We start from the raw sequence: 22178 nt of genomic DNA, 5'->3' as shown, positions 1-22178 counted from the left end.
AGATGTGAGGCTGGTACTCTTCTGACATGTGCGCACCGAAAACAACTGCTGGAATTGTAGTCAGAGGAAACCCCCTTCCTTTGTCCTGTCCTGCCCTGCCTCCAGTATCAGACTGACAGGGAAGGCTGTTGGAAGATTTTTTTGACCCGACTGCTGGCATGGAATCCTCTGGACATCTCATTTAACAGACACCCTGCACCCGCAATGCCCTCAGTTTACCCTGGCCTTTGCATGCAGTCCATCAGTGTTCTGGCTTCTGTATTTTAACCATGGGGCTTTGGTTTGTCTTAAGTTGATAGAAAAGCATTTTATCCAATATGGTGCGTGGTATTAGCCAGCCAGATCTCTGTACACCCTTCTGAAGAAGATGCTTATTGTTTGTCTGTCCTTCGCTATTAGGGACTGGGCTTCACGTGCAGGTGACCGGTACAGACCCACCAACTTCAGGTCCATTAAAACCTCTTTCTTTGCAGGATAGAAAGGTAATTCTTTGCACATATGTTGCAAAAATAAACCTACTTAAATGTCAGATCCCAAAGTCATTGTTTTCTTTGATTTTTTTCCTACCTACTTTTCATACATTTTAACTGAAAGAAGTGGTTTACAGCTTGGACACTGGCATCACACAAAACTCCGCCTGACAGCCCAATCCCAACTCATAGCATGTTAACTCAAGGTTGTTACCTCCTCCAGCGCCTTTTGTCACACACCAGAAAACGTGGAAAACAAACAAAAACTGCAAAGAGCACATGGAAAAGCCTCGATGCAGTACAGACAGGACACATTTCATGATTCACCTTCAATCTTTGCACTTTTCTGTTTTCCTTGGACATTAGGTGACATGCAGAGGTTCTGGGATCTACACAGGTTGGCAACTTCTAACTGGTGCAGACTTCAATGCAAAATGTGCAGCATGGAAAACAAAAGTTACTTAAACTCCTCCACCCTCCACAAATGCACAGGAAAGCCTCAGCTGGTGGCCAGCATACTGCAATACTCTGACACTGCTTCTAAAACTTGCAAACCAGCCCCCAGCACATATTGCTGTGCAGATGCTTATCTGCACTTTAAATATGTACATCTGCATTTCTTAATGCACAGAAAGCACACAGCGTAAGAAGAAACAGTTTTAACACGCCACAGAACTGCACGGTAATGCTCCCCCCGCATTACACAGCTAAAGCTTCAGCCGACAGCACTGGCTACATGACAGAAATACTCCATCAAGCCAGTGCTACGGCTGTGCAAAACTGTAAATAGTTACAGAATAATGTCCTGCAATCAAAGAACAAAAAAGTGTGCTGTAGATTAATCACTTTCCAAGATGGGAAAGGAAAGATAGGCTTGAGAGATAAATCTGGCTGGGGTGTTTATGCAAGCGTATCGTGCTCCTTAGTACTGAATGTCCCAGAACTTACAGAGGAAGTAAACAATGTGCTGGTGGGGTGGGGGAGGCTGGGGGTGTGGAGGGGGCGTGCGAGGGGTGTGCCTCTGCTCACAACCCAAAAAATCACTGCTTGTGAAAAATGCCTAATTTTCAGTTATGAAAGCCTAGGGTCAGAGGTCCCTTGACTGCCAGCAATATTGCTACTGCCCAGGAAAATCTGAAACAAGGACATGCTGACATACAGTTGACACTTCTCTTCGGCATTTCAAACTCTCCTATAAATTCCACAAGGCTGCCCACGGAGTCCAGAGCCACCTCCCACACCGCCTAAGCAGCCACAGCAGACAGACAGTGCATTAGAAGGGACTCCAAGCGCTTCTGGTTGGGATTTACTTCTGGAGGCACACTCCACAGCAACCCACATTTTCAGTGTCCCTCTAGCATATAATCACGCTGCTTTTGGCTGCTTAAGGAATGCCAGCTTTCATGCATTCCTCGTTTTTGTGTAAACATATTTACATTTGTAACTCTTAACTGGCTTAATGCTACACAGGCATTTTGAGGAAAACCCTACCAGCACTTGAATTAAATGTAACACGTGAACAGTCAATTATGAACACAGAAAACAAAAGACCAGGTGAATCAGGGAGGCTGCATTTCCAGGGAGAGCTCCCAGTGGCTACAGTGACTGCTTGAGCAAGGTCTAACCCAAGTGGGGCTTCGGCTGAGCAACCCTGTGAGAACACGACGCTACACTGGCACAAAACTGAAAAGCAAAAGAGGGAAGCAGCCCTAAGCCTGACCCCGATCTTGCAGAGAGAAACATCATCTGGTGAAGTGGGGTCACAGCACCATTGTTACCTGCAAAGAGGCACATTCACAATATGTTAGGTCATAAATAAAAGGCATCTGAGTGCGTTGCACAAGGACTGTTCCATGTCACCTGACTGCAACGGGTGCAGGGGAAGCCGGCAACCTGGACTGAGACTGCGGGCTGCACATAAAAACTGATGGGTTTGCTGAGAAGCCCCTCTGCAAAAGCTTGCCCAGGGCCTATGCTGCAGCAGCCTGATTTACAAAAGTGCCAAACGCCCTCGTCATGATTTAACACATTACAAAAAAATTACAAACTCTCCACGTGGAGAGTTTCAGTTGTCATCACCAGCTTTGGAAGAGGTCAGAGCACCACGCAGTGATTTCTCACCTGAGGATGACAATTCTACATCAAATGTGTGTTTCCATACAGGAGCTGATAAAAATTTCCCCCAAATGAAAGTGTGATACAGTGCCAGGGTATGCCCTGCAACAGTGTTCTATATAGCAAAAATTATTCACAGAAACCAACCTTTTAAGGTCCTTCCTTCCTCTAAATAGAAGGTGCTGTATTAAAACAAATTAATGATAATCTACTAATAACAAGACTGTGCTGTAGCTGTGAGATTCCCCTAAAGCAAAATCCTGCCAATGCTAGTAATTGATTCGGCAACGTGCACCAGCTCAATGGCACAGGCATCTCCAATTCTTGGAAACATTACATCCAGTCTAATTCCCCCCCAAGGTCACCACAACCATCTGAAAATCCCTGCACATTATGACCCAGAGAGCTACAACTAACTAGCTGTTACCAATAGCCTGGGAAGCTGAAGCACAGTATCTGAAAGGCATCTGCCACTACCAGTGAACCCCTCAGCCGACTGAGCTACTGAAACACTCTGGGGAGCAGTGGCTGAGAATAAACCACAGATTTCTCTTGCGGCAGAGGACGCAGGGCATGCTAGGTTTGCCTTTGTGCTATTTGTTTGCACATGCTTTATTGCAATGGAAAGAGGACAGGCCACCCTGCTACCTGATTGAAGTTCCTTCCTAATAAAGCCCAAACCAATGGACTCAAACTGCACGTTCTATGCATAAGCTCTTTAATAGGTCACTAGAAGGTTATTCACACCGTTAAATTATTTGATTTAGGATCAAATTCATGCAGAACTGACTACTGACTACAATGGAAGTTAAGTCTTAGAATCACAGACTCACAGAATCATTAAGGTTGGAAAAAGACCTCTAAGAACATCAAGTTCAACCATCAGCCCAACACCACCATGCCTGCTAAACCATGTCCCAAAGTCACAGGTCTACACATTTTTCTGACACCTCCAGGGTAGGAACATCCACCACTTCCTGGGACAGCCTGTTCCAATGCTTCAACACTCTTTCAGTGATGCGATTTTTTCTAATATCCAACCTAAACCTCTCCTGTAGTCATGCCCAGTGAAAGCAGCAAAGGTATCCATCCTCCCACACTTCAAAGCATCACCATGCAGTTCTGAGTAACAATTCAGTATGAGTTTCTCAGCCTAATTCTGCTCTCAAAAAATCTGCAATCAGCTTTCCACCTAGATGTGGAGGTATTTACCAGAACCATTAAACACCAGGTATGAAGTCATCATCAGAGGCAGAAAAAACAAGGAGCTACGGAAGGAAAAAGCTCTTCATATTTTTTACTCTAAATACACCAAATCACAGTGCACCTGCTAGAGGATGCAGAATATCGTATGACTACAGACTATATACTTTCATGTAATATAATTATCAGTGAGGAACTTGTATGTCACCTCTCTTCTCACTGATAAGGAATGAAAAAGGAACAGCCTCTCACTATGGAAGTGAGAGCAATTGCTACACATGCCACTGAATATTTTAGGGACAACTCAGTAGCTCTATGAACTGTACAACCTCAAGACACTGCTACCTAGTTCACACTGAAATACAGATTAAAGTGCCTCTACGGCTGGATTCTCTACCTCCTACAAAAATGAGCAACCCCTCTCAACGCAGGATCAGCAGAGGGAAAAGGACTACCCAAACAACCAAGGATTTGCACGCTGACAGCACCAGGACTGCTTACCTAAGGGTGGATTAGTTAAAAAAAATAAACAAATGCTGTAAATTATAGGTGGTGCTGCGAGCCCCACCTACACCTCGTATTGTTCAGCACTTCCTACTATAAAACCCTGCTGCCCTTTGCCAGCAGCTTTGCAAAGCTGAACTGAAACTGGGATTAGAAACCTGGTAAGTGGCCTGGGATAGGGCAAGATATGGGAAACAGGGAATCCTGGGACAGAGGAGAAAGGTGGAACAGAGAGCTGGATAGAAAAAAACAGGCAAGCTGTACAAGCGAAGCAGATATGAAAAGCAGGGGAGGTGAGCAGAGGGTGGGAGATCACAGGAAAAGGAAGGAGCAATGCACAGAGCAGAACTGGGAATTGCTGGGAAGAAAGCTGAGATGGGAGATCATGGAAGGCGAGGAGCTTGGGGCAGGAAAAAGAGGATGCAGGGCTGCGATGGTGCTTGTTAGGACAGCCCACAGATACTGGGGAGGTAAATGATGCAGAAAAGCACACCGGCACACCGGGAAAGGCATATTTCTTCACTCAGAGCTGAGTGCAACACACATGGCACAGGGCCCACACAGAGATCATGGGGATGAGTTGAAACCCTGAATACCCCTTGAAGCATCCAGCCCAACAAGGACACTAGGGGTGGATAAAGTGTGCAAGCACGTTACTAATGACAGTGTGATAGTAATTTCAAGTGTTAGAGGCAATTTTCATTCTGAGATTTTGTACTTCCCAAGCACTTGGCTTTTATACTGATACATTTTTTCAGCATAGATTTTCGTACAAATGAAGGACACTCTTATTTAGTACTTCTGGTCAGCACTTCACTGAGCAGTGCAAACCATCCACAGAGATACTCCAGCCATCTGAAGTTACCAGGCAAGTCATGCAAAATCCAACTTTCTTATTCCTTATCTGCCTCTGGAAAATGGGAAAGGCCTATCACTGGCATTGCTCGAACCCACATCCTGTATCATGGTGCTTCTACAGAGAAAGCTGCTGCCCCACATGCCCCATACCCACCTGGAATGATTGGTGGTTTGATATTTGATAAGAGTTTCCTGCAGAAAGTAAGGAAACTATAATCTCTCAGTCCATGCAGAGGACAACAACAACCCAATGAAAATGTCAAACCAGAAACCAGGCACACAAGACTAGATAAATTCAGTACGATGTCACAATTCAACTACAGTCAAAGGTATTCCATACTTAATTTCTCAAACAACTGCTATCATACTGTTCAAGCACAATATTTTTCCTTCAGGCTGAGAGGACGTCAAATCCACGCTATTTCTGAATTTACTACTTTTCTAATTGAAGGGGGGAAAAAAAGGAAAAAACATTGTCATTCCATATGCTTAGTACGAGTCTGACTAAAAAATGACATGTGAGAAGCTTTTGCCAGGGTTAAGTCCTGACACAGCTGTTGGAAAAACCCAAAATGAACATTTTATCCTGGCCAAATCAGTATTCTTTTCACTATTTATACTCTTGAATCCAGCAGCTGCAAGTGACACTACAGGTCATGCTGTCCTAAGTGGACAAAGAATCTGAGGATCCTCTCAAGTTTTGGAGGCTTGTTTGTACTTCTGTTCTCCCAGTCAATACTTCGCAGCGCTTCTGCGCTGATGCCAAGTTGCCTTGACTTTAAGCAGGGTACCCAGCTCTAGTTAGAACAGATTTTTCAGCTACAATCTTCCATCTTAAAAAAAAAAAAAAATACGAGAGAGAGAGAGAGAGAGAGAGAGGGGAAAACCAGCACCACAGGATCAACATTGGCTGCTCAGTTGATAATACCCCTCTTTATTTGAAGTTATTTTTCTCCTTTCACCACCCACATTCATCTGGGACTTATTCAGTATTATTCTGACACTGGTCCAAAACAGCAAACAATTTCTGTAACAGCACAATAAGCAAGCGGACCCTAATGGAGGCACGTCGTAGTCTAAGAATCCCCTTATGTAACATCCAATTATGTACCGAAAATAACGTCAAAAAACTTGTAAGGAGGTTAGATACAGCTGTGCCTTTAACAGCTTTAACTTCTCTGGTATCGGGACCTGCGTTTTACAAGGAAGGCAAAGTCCCTGCTGTACTTTGGCCTTCTGTCATCAGAGAAAGGTGGAGATTTATGCTCTTTCTCCTTTTAACTAAGACTCCTTCAGTGCCTTATTTTATATTCTTCCTGACGGGTCCCTATTTTGTGTTTTAAAAAAACCCTGCTCTCTCTGGGCTGCAGAGCAAAAGACCTTTCCTGCTGAAACAGAAAACTCCTGCCATCAAGTCAACTGGCAAGAGGTAACGCTGTGGTTAAAACTGCGAGGATAAAATAGTTTGCCCAGCAACATATTAATTTCCAGCAGGATTTGATAAAATTATAATTCACTGTCCAGAAAAAGACTAAAACATTAAACATATTATACAGAGAAAGTCAAAATAGGTCATTCAATCAGCGTTATTCCCCCTTCATTTCAGACATAATACAAAGCAGTTAAGTAGTTTCTCTTGCAATTACCATCATCTTTGTCTCCTCAGTGTTTAAAATACACTGGAGATATGGAGCTGCTCTGGCTGTACAGCAGCCCAGGCCCTGCTCCCCACCATCACCAACTTCTCAATAAATACACAGAGGTGAAATCCTATCTTCAACAATTTAAACTATGATAATTGTATTTGTTTTTTCTAATTCCCTGGTTTATCACCTCACACGACAGACTCTTTCCCACTGATTAAGGAGGACTACAAATGCACTCAGTAAGAACCTAAACATCCTCAACTGCTAAGGCACATCACAGTCCATCCTCCAACCAGGAGGACATGCTACCTGTCAGAGCCCTGAAGAAGGTGGGCTAGAAACAGCCTCCCTGAGGAACGGCAGGGTTTTAGAGAACTTTCCTAGATGTGAGAAGTCTGACATATGCCTCAAATGCATTTTACTTTAGAAAAAAAAAATGTTGGAAAAATTTTATTAATGTTTCTAATTAGGTAAACAGTATGCTTCCACCTGCTCCAAGCTACCCCCTAGGCCCAGTAGACATCAGATGTCTATGAGCATACATCAGGTTGATTTACTCCCTACTGTTCGTTTACAGAATCCTCCCTCCTCCCAGCCCCGCAGGCCACTACTTCATGGCCTACACGCTTTCCCTCTTTTTTTTGGTAAGTAAAACGGCCTCACTATTGATTTTCAAATACCTTCATAAGCACGTAGCTCCCATCCCTAGAGCTTCCTAAAAAAACCAGCTCCTTATGAAAGATTTCTCTCTTACCCCAAGTGTGCAAACCTTCTAGTGCATTTAAGAAGTATTTTTGCCATCCATGAACCATGCCATAAGAGCAATGGGGCAAGAAATAAATCTCTGCATTCTGTGGGAAGCAAGATTACACTGTCAACATCATAATGAAAATTACTAGGTTAGGAGCTTTTGGCCACTACACAAACTAGGCTGGAAAACTCTGGCCCAAACCATGCAAGGCTCTATCACAATTTCCATTTGAAAATCAAGGATTTTAGATGTGGCCTGTTTATCGAAGCCACATATGGGGTTCAGCCTGCACAAACGCAGAAGCTGTTTGCACAAGATTCACAAAATACTTCAGAGTTTTTACAGCTCCTCAGCAGCAGCAACATTTTAGTTACCAACACTGTTCTCCTACAGGGGAATTGTAGGACAGGAACCTCCCATTGTAGGTCTTGATGAATACTTAAAGAAGCACCATTCACCCTGAAACCTGACATCTCAGACAAATGGTTTTTAGTTCCCCCATACAGTGAAACTTTTAAACACAACAGATCATGTTGCACAAAACCAGGGACAGCAGCTTTATGTGTCTCAGCTTACAAGCATCTCAGGACATGACTTGGACTGGCATCACCTTCTACGAACTCCTGGAAAAAAAAAACATTCTTTGAAAATTAGTTAAGGTCCAGAGCAGTTTCACAGAACAAAAAGTTACAGACTTTCAGGAAACCACATCACTGCTATCAGCACAAAACCAATTGGCATAAAAGCCGATAAAGTGGGAGCCTGTAAGAGTCTCACACAAAGACATTCTTTCTTGAGAGCTGTTCTCAATTATCAGATGCCAAATTTTATGTACTAAGCATATCTAGAACTTTATACATGAAACTGATAAATTCTCCATGAAGTACTAGCAAATATATTTACAAAAGATAGGTGTTCACTGCCTCACTTCACAAGTCAGCAACTTCTGATCTGGATTAAGTCTTGCATTCTAAGGTATGTTTACACTGCGAATTTCATGTGAGAAAGTAGTGTTAACTTTGGTCATAACGTGTCTCTAGAGAACTGAAATAGCTGCTTCAAGAGCCAGCATAGACAAAAAAAATATATACAGCAGATTTTAAGAGTGCTGGCACATAACTGGCATGTATATCGAGATAATTCAGTTCATATTCTCGATAAAACAAATATGGCCCTGGAAGTCATGACCTAAAATTATTTCTTTAGAATAATATATTTACTCTTCTTCACCTTATTTTGGAAAAAAAAAAATGCAGAAACCAACATGGTACAGCATGAGAAAACACTAAGTTATAAGGGCAAATCATCTACAATGTCAGAGGTGCCGGCTGCCTGGGCTAGGTGAGTAGTTTGTGTTAGAATATTATTAGGTAATTAATATGTTTTCAAACAAAGCTTTGTTTATTTAAGTGCAACGCTGTTACTAATGCTCCCTGGTCATGCTCAGTCTTCACTGGGAGTCCAGGCTCAGCTGCAATCAGGATTTTAAACACTGCTGGTTTGAGTCTTACTTACATTAATGCAAATGCATGTTGCAGTAGCACTGTAGGAGAACCTCACCCTGTTGCTTTAACATGGTTTTTAGCAGGGACAAGAATCAGACTTTGTCCTCTTTACTTCATCTACCTGTGAAAGTTGCACTGGCATAAACTGAACTGCATTCACACAAAACAGTTTTCATTCCCACCACTAACTGAGCAGTCGCAGCACTGGGAAAGCACAGTGAGGCCCGAGTGGCCACGTGCCAATGTGTTTGGGTGCTCCTCTATCTGTCCTCCCCCAGCAGACTGTTATCCATCCTCATCAGCGTTCTGACTTATCTGCTGTCTCCCACTTCTCTGGGGCAGGATAAGCAGATGTTACCTCCCTGTTTAAGTGCTGGCATCCAGCCTAGACCTGCCCCTTTCTGGTCAGAGAACTCAGAAGCCAGTAAGCCTACGAAAAAACCGTTTTCCTAGGACTACGTCCCACCCATTGGTCACAATTCCGGGTGTCCCCATGGCATCCACTGCTCCCTAGGGAGAGCTGAAGGTCTAGGAAAGCCAGGGATGAGGAGCTGGGCCTGCAGGCACTGCAAGGCTGAGGGCTGGTTTATAAGCAGCCTCCAGGCAGACCCATAGCACAACGTGAAGTATGAAGGCAGCCTGAGAGGTAGATATAAAAGGAGAAAAGTGGCACTTCTGACAGCAGTCCTGCCCTCATTCCAGAGCTCTCAACACAGTTTTGGAATGGAGACGTCAGCGTGGACCCACCCTTCATCTCAGCACAAGCAATGGGTGAAGGGATGCAGAAGTGTCATGATCCGGTGACTCACCTTCCGGAAACGCACCTGACTGCCAACAGCACTCAGGTGCACAGCGGCCAGAGACTGCACAGGCAGAGCCCCACAGCAACAGCGAGCAGCCTCCTGCCCCTCAAAGCAGGCAGGCAGCACTCTCCAGGACATCTGGAGGCACAACCTGCAAAGGCACCAACAAGCTGTCAGTCCCACACGCCATCCTCTTCACTGGAAAGGGATCTTTCTCAGTCCCTCCAGCAATGACCTGCAGTCTGCTTCTGTCCTCTTGTCCCAGTGCACACCTCCCTTGTACGTCCCTTTACACACAATGAGTAGCAACTTCACCAGCAAGGGAAAAATGGTAAAGAAAAGCAAAAGAATACCTTGCCAAGTAAACATGTTCATGTGAGAACCCAACATTTCATAATGTAGCTCTTGAGTACATAGCATGTTGCGATCAAGCAAGCAATCTATTCAATTCATTAGCACACATCTGTTATAAGAGCTAATTTTCACAAGGCATGTCTTTAGCAGTACAAATCCCCAGAAAGGCATTTCTCTGTCACTGGAATCTTACAAAGGTGTTTTGTATCAGTGGAAGTATTTAAACAGTCTTTATTTTTAATAGGTACTAGTATACAGGTAGACAATTACTCCAATAAGGAAAGCCCAGGAAGGACACGTGCAGAGTTCTCAACAAGACACCAATGCTGTTAAAAACTAACTCGCCGCAAACTCCATGCAAAGCAGCACTACAAACATGTCAGTTCTTGAGCAAATGTGCAAGGGTGGTGGCCCAGAGAAAGGACTCTGGATTAGCAAAGAAAGCCTGGCTCCTCCTGGACTTCAGAGCTGGGCACAGTATCAGGAGGAACCATTCTGGCAAAAAGCAGTGCTGTCATAGCAATGCTCTTCTCGTCCAGCCCCACTGAGAGGCAGCTCCTTTGCTATTCACCACAGGCAAAGCACTAATGCAACCACTTGCTTGTTCCCAACCACTTCAACTGCCCTGAAATTGCTCTTTGTCAATCCTGTAGCCTAATCACCTCCACGCTGTATCCCCAACTGAAATGCAGCTATATGCTGCAACACACCCCACACAGCTATGAGCCAGCCCTCTTACCTCCCACAGAGGCAACGCATGCACCACACAAACCCCCAGCTAGTGTTACAAAGGGAAAAATGGAGAAGGTGTAGTAGGACAATGTCCTGGAGTCTCCCAAGATAGGAATGAGGATTTGAGGGACGGAGAATTGAGAAATGGATTTATACATATATTTTTATTTTTATATCAGTGTTTGGAAATAGAACAGGTGCTCTCTGCATGCTACTTTCCCCATCTCACAGGTTTTAGACCAATGACCTGTGACAACCCTTGCTCAATGTATTTTCCAGGAGATACCATAGAAAACGTAGCTGATCAATACAGCAAGACACAACTTGCTGTTTATGGAGACCATGCATCACTTCAGCAGTGGCCTGCTCTCAACAGCTCCAGAAACCTCACGATGCATCACCCTGGACCACATAGACCATGGAATCATAGAACCATTAAGGCTGGAAAATACCTCTAAGATCATCCATTCCAAATCTGAAGATGACCTCCCTCCCAAGCACCACAATGCACCCCAGCAACTCCTCGAACCCCTCCAGCTTCACACACGTGAGATTTTCCTACCCTTCCACCCCAAAGAGGGGCTGGAGACACATCACTCCAATATCCCATTGAGAAATAGGGCTCTCTCTCCAGCTATCTCAATCAGAGAAGCAAGAGCCGTACCCACCACTAGGAAAAAAACCACTTGGAAACAGGCTGGTTTGCTTGGGAAAGCTAAGCTGATGTCAAAGAAATGTTAAATACACTTGGGTAAGGAGTTGGTGCCTGTCAGTGGTGCAACGGTATCCCATCACGCATAAGAAGAACATCAGGAAACTGGCACAGCCGTGCAGAGAAGCACGGGATACCTCACCCTGACTTTGTCTGAAGCAAGTTAGAACAAAACATCTCATTCTGAAGGAAAATCCCCTTCTGTAGACAAGCCACTTTTTAATAATAAGTGCTAAATGGACTATTCAAGCAGGTAATTAATGTTAATTAACATATGTCAGGCCATAAATTGGCTAAATGCACCTCATTTTCCAAGCTTAGTGTGTGGCAATGCTCAGGAAATTGTAACAGAAAAGAACAGTCCAAGTTTGTAGAAGCACAGAAAAAAGCAAATAAAAGGTTAAGCTTAATCTTCACTTAACTCATGGTGTGCTGAGCCAGCACTACTGAAAACTGAATGCCTGTGCACATTACTTAAACACTTTATTTTGCTCCCGAACCACTGCGCTACACAGTGTCAGCCCTAAGAAAAGCCACATCAAACAAACCCTGCAGCTCCCCGCGTGTGGTGGTATCAAGCAGGCCTTCATTAGGATGCTCACTTCATGCTGCGGGACCTGGCGGCACCTCCTGCCCTGGCACCTGGTGGGGTTGTGGCCCCTTCCCAGTGCTGGCTTGGGAACCACAGGTTTTCGTGGCAAGGGGAACGAAACAGCAGCAGGAGGATGCTCAGAGCTCACCCTCCTCCAGAGTCTGCCCTGAAACACGGCAGGCCTCGTGCCTTTAAAATAAACTAAAACTGCCATTTTACAACCCTGCCCTTGGGCACGTTTTCCGTGACAGGTAGTAGCAAGGCTTTTAAACAAAAAAGTGGGAGAGAAACAAGAACACACAAAGATTTCAAGTCTAAGTAACAACTTGCATTGGGGAACACTTTAGGTTTCTCCCCTGGCAAGCCGCCACTACGCTAAGACCCACTGTAATTGCATTGCAAATAAGAAACAATCTTCACAAAAGATTTTCCATACTTCCACGCAAAGCAGTTGGCTGCCAAAATCTCACAGGGCACCTTGCGGAGGCTGCCACCTAGAGAAACGCTTTGGCTGGTTATTCTTAGTTTTCCCTTATCTCCGAGGCAATCCCTTCGGCCTCGCTTTGAATCCAGCACACACATCATGATTTTCTGGGGTGATTTCACACTTGTTCTCCCCCATCCACACCACACAAGCTGGCTGAAAACAGCAGGGTCACCGAGGAGGGGTGCACGGGGACTGCACGCGCCCCGGCACTGCCTGCCTTCTGCAGAGGATACCACTGATGCCGGGCTTCTACTTTGTCCGTGTCAGCACAAAGAGCTTTCACAAAACCACCGGGCTAACCCTAATCGCTCGCCTTTCTAAATGCACCAGCACGTGCCCAGCCTCCCCTAATCTCCCAGGATTACAGCAAAGTGGTGTAGCACCACCGAAATGACCCGAATACAAAATGGCCTCGCGTGTAAGGCACCGCTTGCTTTCCCAGAACAAAACCAAGCAGAGGCAGGATGTCCCAGGGCAGAAGCACCAGGACCCCTCTCTTCCCCAGCCTGAGAGTCTCAGACAGTGCTTGTTCAAGCCAACACCGTGTCATGGATATAAAAGCCACTAAGGCCATTTAATTTTTATTAGCATTAAGCATGTACTTTCAAACACACAGGTAAGTGTAAGGGCCAACTCTCTGATTCTCAAGCTTCCTGTTTTAAGTATGCTCAAATATTGACACTAATAAACTATTACAGATGGTGCTGATGTTGCACGACTGTTTCAGGCAACCTTCTGTCTCGAAAGAACTGAGGAACACTGATCCCAGTGTTTATCACGCAGGTCTACCTGACAGTGATACTATCTGGCATCATTCACTGGAGGTTTCCCATTCACATCAAAAATGAAGTTTATCAGAGCCTGTGACTCTTTGCAGCTGATGACATTCACCAAGGCAACCTGTTTCTATCTGCATTTACAGAGTCCTTCAGTACTGTCACACCACGGATCAAACAATGTCAATGATTCTGGGAGAGCATCTCGGTCTCTCCCTCTCTCCTCTAATAGCTGTCGCCTGCTTGAATGAGCTGCGGAAAAGTGAGATCTTTGATGTACGTTACAGATATAAAATAATAATGTTGACTAATATCTACACATGAATTCTACTGGAAAGTTTAACAAGTTATTTGTTACTTTGATACTAAAGTATATGCTTCTGATGCAAGAAGCTTGTTATCTAGCAATTTCAACTTTGAGGCTGGAACTGTACGTCTCTCTACACTGCTCAGCACAAAATTCACTTACAAATGTTACTGAGTATTTTGTTAAATCACAACATAGTAAGGCTTTGATCAGGTAAGATGCTTAAGCAGTAAGTTTAAGCACACAAGTAATCCCAGTGGAGTCCCAAGGATCCATTCACGTGCTTAAACCCGTGCTTGCTTCAGTAGATCAAAACTTAAAATAATCAGACTACAGTTTGTAACTCAAACCCTACTGCATAGACAAGCAAGGCAGCTTAAAATCAAGGCGGGGAAAAATTGTAAGAATATAGTAGGAAGCTGGAAAAAATATTAATGGGAAACAGCCTTTTACAAAAAAAAAAAGGGGAAAAAAAAAGGGAAAAAAAAAGCAGCAGAGAAAAAGTGTAACTGATGCAACTCTGGTTTTGTGCTGCCACTCTTGATAAAGACGCTGTGTGCCACTCCAAGGAAAGAGAAATGAGAAAAACAGAGAGTGGTGTTGCTTTCTTCCCACATCCTTTGCAAAAAGATGATAAAGTCCGACACGTTTGTGTATCAGCATCTGGCTAACAGATTTAGACATCTGTCTACATCACTGGCAAACTTCTCAAGTCTTTTCAAGTCTCAATAATCAGAGAAAAGACTCTTGCCTTTGCTACACTGAAGTGACTGCAGCCCTTCGGCACACACTGGTCAATAAAACATGGTAAGGAATGATGAAATGCCCATGTACAAAGTTAACAAAAATCTCCCTTCCAAATTAAATATCCCAGCCACCAGTATTTACCTTGCATGAGGAAAATGAACGCAAGAGGTAGAAACCAAAAACTTCAGATAGGAAAAAAAGCAAATGAAAGCAAATCAAGTGCATTTAAATTTGGGAATTGCTGGTATCTGCGTACACAGGACCAGACTCATAGCCTTGCATACCGCTCAACAAAGAGGAAAATAGTCCCCCTAGTGTACTCTTCATGTAGAAAAGACTGTTTCACAAGATAGTACTGCAAGAAATTACAAAATAACACTATAGGAAGAGATATGGAAGTACTTAAGCTAGACCGAAACCAGGCACCTCTGCTGTATACGCAGACACAAAGGTTTTCCAGGTTTGTATTTCCAGATTATTAAGGGAGCTGAGTTACTGCATCCTAAATACCTGGGGGATGAGGGGAGAAGAAAAATGGTATTTTAAGTCAGTACCCGAGCTCTGTGACTGCATGGCATCGACAGGGTAACGGATACTTGGATTTGGCAAGACAGGTAGCTCTGGTCATCGAGGAGCTCTATGGAAGTACCTGGAACAGCTGTCTGGTACAGTGCATTTCACAAGGGTGAAACCAGCTCACCCTCAGACCTTTATCCTTCCCCCCCAGTGATGATAAATATAAGTACCGACACTCCTTCAGTATTCAAGCACCTAAACCCTTCCTGGCGATTTGGAGGCATATGGGTTTGTATCAAAGCACACTGTGTGTGGTACACGATAGTGTCCGCAGCATTCTGGCTCTACAGCGATGCCCCGTACACTACTGCCGTAGCTGGCTGTCAGGATTAGGTTAACTAACGTCCCGACAGGTCCTGGGTGAGGGGGGATCAAAGAAGATTGTTGGGGAAGAAGGGGGTGTTGGGCAAACTTTATCTGAATTAGCGGAAACGCAATATATGCCTTCCTAACCACAGCTGAAATACTCACTTCTGTTTTAATGCCCCGGGAAAAAAAAAAAAAGAAAAAAAGGTGTTCGTTGCAACTTTAATTTATAGCTCTTAAAATAATTGTTTTGAGGAGTATAATCCCAGCTATGTTTACGGATTATGGTATTCAGCACATCTCACTGGAAACAGTATTAATATTTCATATCTAATAATACATAAGGTAATAAACCCAAGTTCTCATCTTCCCTTTGTTTAAAATGACAATTTTCCCACTCGGTGCCAGAGCAGAATACTGTTAAATTGGCTTGCTGCCTTCAAAGACAAACTTAGCTGTGTAAAAATATTCTAAATTATGATAAAAGCTTTCTGATACAGAAGTATCTTCCGTTCGTTTAAAATCTTGGTGTAACTAGCAATCTGAAAAGTCTGATGTGAAAAGCTGACATTAGTTCCTGAAGAGTTGTATTTATTACCTGTGAGGGAAACAAAGATAATCACATATAATGTGTTTTAGCATCGGGAGGCTGAGATGGAGACTCCATTTAAGAGTGTTGCCTCTGCACAAACTAATTTACGTTCTAGCCAAGAAACCAAAATAGTCTTCTTCTGAACGTATACGCATACATTAAAAGAAACTCTAGTCTTGCTAAGGGATTAATATTTTGCAGTCTTGATCACCTGGCAAATTATTAGCTCCTGACCTCTCCTTTGCCCCTTTCGGTACGTCCCTACCACCGATGTAAAACTGCACCCACCATTAATGCAATCTAATGCCTTACCCTAATTCCAGAAAGAACCCACAGTTCTTACCGTGGCAGAATTTTCTGCTACCAGTGTGCCTGCATCTCCTGAGAAAGGTCATCTTAAAGGCTTGAGAGAAACTTCTAAACTAAATTATATCAGAGGAATCTCAAGGGATCCAAGTTTTTAACATTTTAATTAGCTCCAAGTACCAGTTAATGCTGCTCGGCAAAAGAATCAATATCAAATTAACAGTATAAATTGTCAGAAAAAATGTGACTGTATTAAGCATACTAATCAATGTAAGCACTTTGCGTTATGGCCCAGATTCTGCTTCTGCTGAAGCGAATGGGAGTTTTGCCACCAAATTCAGCCGAAACAGTATCAGCCCCATTTGTTCACTAAATCTGCCGCTGAATTGACTATCAAGAACTTACTGAAAATTCAATGTATCATATAAAAAGGCTGGATTTGTCATATCAACTGCATCTAAAGCCACTGCTTCTGTGTGAGACCAAACAACTTAAGAAGGCACGGGCTGTCACTGGAATATATACCCTTTATCACACTCTGTGTCACACTTGTAAAGTCACATCAAAATTCAACACCTAATACAGAAGCAAAAGCTGTAAAAAGGATCTGTGTTTTGAAAAGCCTTGTCTTGAATCAGCTACGCAACCAATAAACTTTGTGTTTGTATTTTCCCCAGCCCGAGGCACGTCTGTCGGTGAAACACTTCCTCTGCAGTGCTTCATTTGGAAGGTAAAAATCATACAGCTGCACTTCAGTTCCTAGCAGGCACCAAAATATGAGACAGGGCTGCTAACACGAAAATTGCAAGAAATGTTTCATCCATACAGTGTTTCTGACTGATGTGTACACTCTAAATAATCCTCCGACCCAAAGATAGAGAAAGATTCAAAGAGGGAATTTAATTTCTCTGTAACTCAGTAAAACTTGCTGGCAAATTCGCTTTCAGTCATCTATTCAAAAACTCGGTCTCGGATGCTGCCAGTATCGGTCCTTGGCAGCAACTGAACCGTACCGGGATTTCCCTCCACAAACAGTGTCGACATTGAGCAGCACCTGCGTTTCTGTACAGCTGCAAGTACGTGACATTTCAGCAACTGACAGGCACTAATGGATAGACATGGAAAACGAGGAAGAAGAAAGCAGTTCTGGAAGTCACTTCCAATGCACTTTACGTGCAGCACCAGCTCCTGGTAGGCCTTATCGGACTCTGCCTGAGAGCAAAACCCTGCCCGCCTGCAACGTGCTTTTGCACGCGCTAAGTAAACAAGCCACAAATCCAGATTATTTTTTTTCTCACTTATTAAAACAGTAGCAATCCGAGCTGCTAACTGTCACAATGCTAGACAGAAAATATTCGGATATAGGGATTTAGCAGCAGACGGTGTCCTTGTAACACTGGCACTGCAGAAAACACAAAAACCAAGCATTCCCGTGGCTGAGCAGCCAATAACTCCACGCTTTGATTAACTTTATGAAGAAATGTCAAGACCTGAATTTCCCTCTATTGCCTTTGAGGAACGTGTGGGAAACCACCAGGATTTTTCTTGACAAAACTAACAAGAGTCGTTCTGTGTTTGAGCTTTGAGACGCGGACTGACCCTGTATAAAAGCAACTCAGCTTATTTCCAGCAAAAGTTACATTGAAGATACCTAGAACTTAAAATATATATAGACACAAAACAAATAAACCACAACCGACCGACACACAAAACCAAAACAAACCAAAAAAAACCCAAAAGCCCACCTTTACATTTTCTTTTTTTTTCCTTCTTTCTCTTTTTCTTTCCCTGCTTATGTGCTGGTGCACCGGAGAAGCCAGCTCCGTTCCAGCGTTCCCTTCCCCGCTCCCAGAGTTCAGAGCCCTCATTGCTCGCACACAGCGACAGGAAAGGACCAAAACTTTTATTCTCCCCTCCTTTGACAGACGGGCAGTCAGACAGACAGACAGATAGGTAGATAGATGGACAGATGGAAAGACAGGTAGATAGATGGATAGATGGAAAGACGGATAGACGGATAGACGGATAGACGGATAGACGGATAGACGGAGGGACAGGTAATCAGAAAGTCAGATAGATGGCCAGATAGACAGTCAGCCAGTCAGTCAGACAGAGAAGCGGCGGTGGCAGCGGGGTCCCCGCAGCCGGGCGAGCGGCAGCGCCGTCGGGGGGAGCCGCGGGCGCCCCGGGCCCCCCGTGCTCACCTTCCACCCGGCCGAGCTGTTGCTGTCGCCCTTGTCCTTGAAGTAGGGCACGCAGCGGACCATCCAGTCGTAGATCTGCGAGAGCGTGAGGCGCTTCTCCGGGGAGCTCTCGATGGCGCGGGTGATGAGGTCGGCGTACGAGAGGTTGCCCCACGCGTTGCGCCGCGACGAGCACTTCCTCGGCGCCGCCGCCGCCGCCGCGCCCCCGCCCGGCGCCCCGCCGCCCGCCGGAGCCCCCGGGGACGGGCTCGGCCCCTCCGCGCCGGCCCCGGGCAGCGGCGCCGCCGGCCCCGCGGGGTCGGCGCTGCCCACGGCCATGGCCGAGCCGCCCCGCTCCTCCTCGTCGTCCTCCTCCTCGGGGATGACGGCGGCGGCGTCGGCGGGCGGCTCGCCGGCGGGCTTGGCCGGGCTGGGCTGCAGCTCGGGCCTCTGCAGGGGCCAGGTGCAGGAGCGGGGGCGGCTCTGCGGCTCGAACTCGGGGTCCAGCTCCACGTCCAGCGGGGACGGCGGGGCGGCGGCGGGGGGCGACGCCTCTGCCATCTTAGCGCTCTGCGACGGGGCGGCCCCCGCTCCTCCCGCCGACGCCGCCGCCTCCTCCTCCTCGGGGCCCGCCGGAGCCCTAGCAAGCGGGCATGCCGCGCTCCCCGCGAACCCCGGGGGAGGAGGGGAGGAGAGGGAGGGGGAAAAAAAGGAGGGAGGAAAAAAAAAATTAATAAATCCACAAAAATACGGGATTACGAGCCGGAGCGGCAGCGGGCGGCGGAACGGCGGCCGCTCCCGCGGTGCGTGTGCGCGTTTGTTTACGTTTCACTCCATGCAGATGCAGAAGTCGCTCCGGCGGGAACCGAGCGGTATTCCAGCCGGGAGAGGACACCCCCCTCTCAGCCGCCCCCGGCACCTCCGAGCCGGCTCCTCGTCGCTCCCGCAGATTATCTTCCTTTTCTCGGAAGGGGGGGGGTGCTCTGCCCCCTCCCCCGGCGGGAGGGCAGCGAGAGGGGCTCCTTCGGGTGACGCCGAAGACTTTTTATTCCTTCTTCGAGACGCCCTACGGGGAGCCGAAGTCCTAGCGTACATCCAACCGCGATGCCAGCGTGGAGGCTGTCGCTCTGCGGAGCCCCCCAAAACCTCACAGGGAGGGCGGGAGGAGGCCACCCGGGGGCTGCTCCGTTCCGAAAGAATAATGATAATAAATCCTTCTTCGCGCTGGGTGGGGGGAAAAAAAAAAAAAAAAAAAAAAAAGCAAACGCGGCGTGAACAAATCAAATCGCCAGTCTTCCAACAGGTCCAGAAGCTTTAAGCCCTCCCTAGGGCTGCCAAAGAGAATAGGTTTTGTTCCAGCATCAACACCACATTCATAACCTCCTTGCTCCTGCTGCTGCCATCTTGACAGTTTTTCCCCCCGCTTCGCTCAAGTCATTTAAAAAGCGCAGGCAGAGGAGGCAGCGAGAGCCACGTCGGGAGGGGAGGGAGGCAGGGGGGGAGCCGACAGCCACCTCCACACCGGCAGAAATCGGGATCCGAATCCACGGGAGGAAGAAGCGGCGCTGCCGCACGGCTGCCGCTCCTCCCGCTCCTGCGCCTTCAGCTCCGAGGAGCCTTTCCCTTTAAAGGCGAAGGAGGCGAAAGCGGCGAACCCTCTCCCTCTGCGAGCGGCCGGCGAGAGGCAAACGATCCGCCTGCCGCCGCCCGCCCGAGCAGCCCGTCACCCTCCTCGCCTTCCACATCCCTCCTCCGCCTCCTAACAACCACCGGCAGCGACACAAAGTTATAGCCACACGCAGCGAGCCCCGGCCCCGCCGCCCCGCCCCGCACGCACCGCCCACGGGCGGGAGCGGGCGGCGCCGCGCAGGGGCCGCCCCGTCGGGGCGGGGGCGCCGGGGCTGGGGAAGGGGCGGGGAGGCGGGGGGAGGCTGCCGGGACCCGCCGGAGGAGGGAAAGCGCCTTCCCCTTCGCTCGGGAGAAGCTCCCCAGGAGCGCGCAGGAACTCTTGCCAAGGGCTGCGTTTAGCCCTGGCTCTCTGCGCCTCGTGGAATCCAAACGGGAACGGCAGGCGCAGCCGTCTGGGTTTGCAGTCCCGCTTCACTTTATCATAGAATCATAGAATCACCAGGTTGGAGAGGACCCACTGGATCATCGAGTCCAACCAACTATCAATCACTAAACGATGCCCCTCAGCACCTCATCCATCCACCCTTTAAACACCTCCAGGGAAGGTGACTCAAACATCTCCCTGGGCAGCCTCTGCCAGTGCCCAATGACCCTTTCTGTAAAGAATTTTTTCCTGATGTCAAGCCTGAACCTCCCCGGCAGAGCTTAAGGCCATTCCCTCTTGTCCTGTCCCTTGGGAGAAGAGGCCAGCTCCCTCCTTTCCACAACCTCCTTTCAGGTAGTTGTAGAGAGCAATGAGGTCTCCCCTCAGCCTCCTCCTCTCCAGGCTAAACAACCCCAGCTCTCTCAGCCGCTCCTCATAAGGCCTGTTCTCCAGCCCCTTCACCAGCTTTGTTGCTCTTCTCTGGACTCGCTCCAGAGCCTCAACATCCTTCTTGTGGTGAGGGGCCCAGAACTGAACACAGGATTCAAGGAGCAGTCTCACCGGTGCTGAGTACAGAGGGAGGATAACCTCCCTGGACCTGCTGGTCACGCCGTTTCTGATACAAGCCAAGATGCCATTGGCCTTCTTGGCCACCTGGGCACACTGCTGGCTCATGTTCAGTCACTGTCAACCGACACCCCCAGGTCCCTCTCCTCCAGGCAGCTTTCCAGCCAGGCTTCTCTTAATCTGTAGCTGAACAGGGTTGTTGTGCCCCAAGTGCAGGACCTGGCATTTGGCCTTGTTTTGGCTTTGCCCGGCCCACCTGGCCAGGCGGGAACACGGCTTCGATGCCTGCTGCCTGGCCTTTTTCCCCAAATCCAGCTCTGGCTGCCAGTCACAACGGAGGAATGTTTCTTTTCTGACTTGTTTCTGCTGGTGCACAAGTTGTTCTGGCAAACTGTAAACTCCGAGTCCAATTCCATAATTTATTTTTTTTTTTTAAACCTTTCATTCCACCTGCGAGTGGTAGGGCAGCACGTCTGGGCACGTCCGCACGTGAACGGAATCCCACTGTCCTTCCTCCTCCAAAGTTGTGCCCTGGTAGAAAGCCCTCCAAAATAGCTCACTTGAAATGTAGTTAATTATGGGTTGGATAAAGGGGTGACCCACAAAGCCAGGAACATAGAGCTATTAATACAGAGGTAGTTATAAATACATTACATAGCTATGTATATGTATCAGCTCTCACCTTGCTTTGTGTGGACCTAAACTACGGACTAGATTGAGCACGAAATGGTGTTGTCTTCGATACCAGATATAGACAACTGCATGCACTGAGGAGTAGGTGTACTTCTAGAACGCTGCTATGTAGAATTAGCCAACACATTGTATTATTCCAATTTATTTAGCATTATAGACCAGCAATGAGATTTGAAAACCATTTGGTTTCATTGGAAAACAGCAAGGCCCTGATCCTGCATGCCTTACGTGTCCTGCTAAGGAAGGACTAAGGCCCTCAGGGTCTAGTTAAGTTTTGAATTCAAGTGGCACTCACGTTAGGAATAGTTCGGCATGATTTTATTACAAGGGACAGCATTTC

The 22178-nt window shown here is 46.7% G+C and overlaps 1 protein-coding gene across 6 annotated transcripts in view; it reads right to left on the bottom strand.

The window, feature by feature from the left end:
• Positions 1–19170, bottom strand: part of FOXO3 (forkhead box O3) — a 99908-nt gene extending 80738 nt beyond the window's left edge. For 3 of the 6 annotated variants that reach the window (XR_011336966.1, XM_069851694.1, XM_069851693.1), the window contains exon 1: positions 18547–19170. Coding sequence is in view for 3 of the 6 variants with exons in the window: in XM_069851694.1 (XP_069707795.1) it covers positions 18547–19086 (540 nt within the window). In the remaining 3 variants the exon portion in view is untranslated. The remainder of the gene's footprint in view (positions 1–18546) is intronic. The other 3 variants (XR_011336964.1, XR_011336965.1, XM_069851692.1) reach the window with 1 other exon arrangement.
• Positions 19171–22178: the final 3008 nt, after the last annotated feature.

The sequence above is a fragment of the Phaenicophaeus curvirostris genome, chromosome 2 (genome assembly GCF_032191515.1).
Source record: "Phaenicophaeus curvirostris isolate KB17595 chromosome 2, BPBGC_Pcur_1.0, whole genome shotgun sequence".
NCBI classification, from domain to species: domain Eukaryota; kingdom Metazoa; phylum Chordata; class Aves; order Cuculiformes; family Cuculidae; genus Phaenicophaeus; species Phaenicophaeus curvirostris.
Note: the sequence above shows the minus strand (reverse complement) of the source record. Positions and strands in the feature narration are given on the sequence as shown.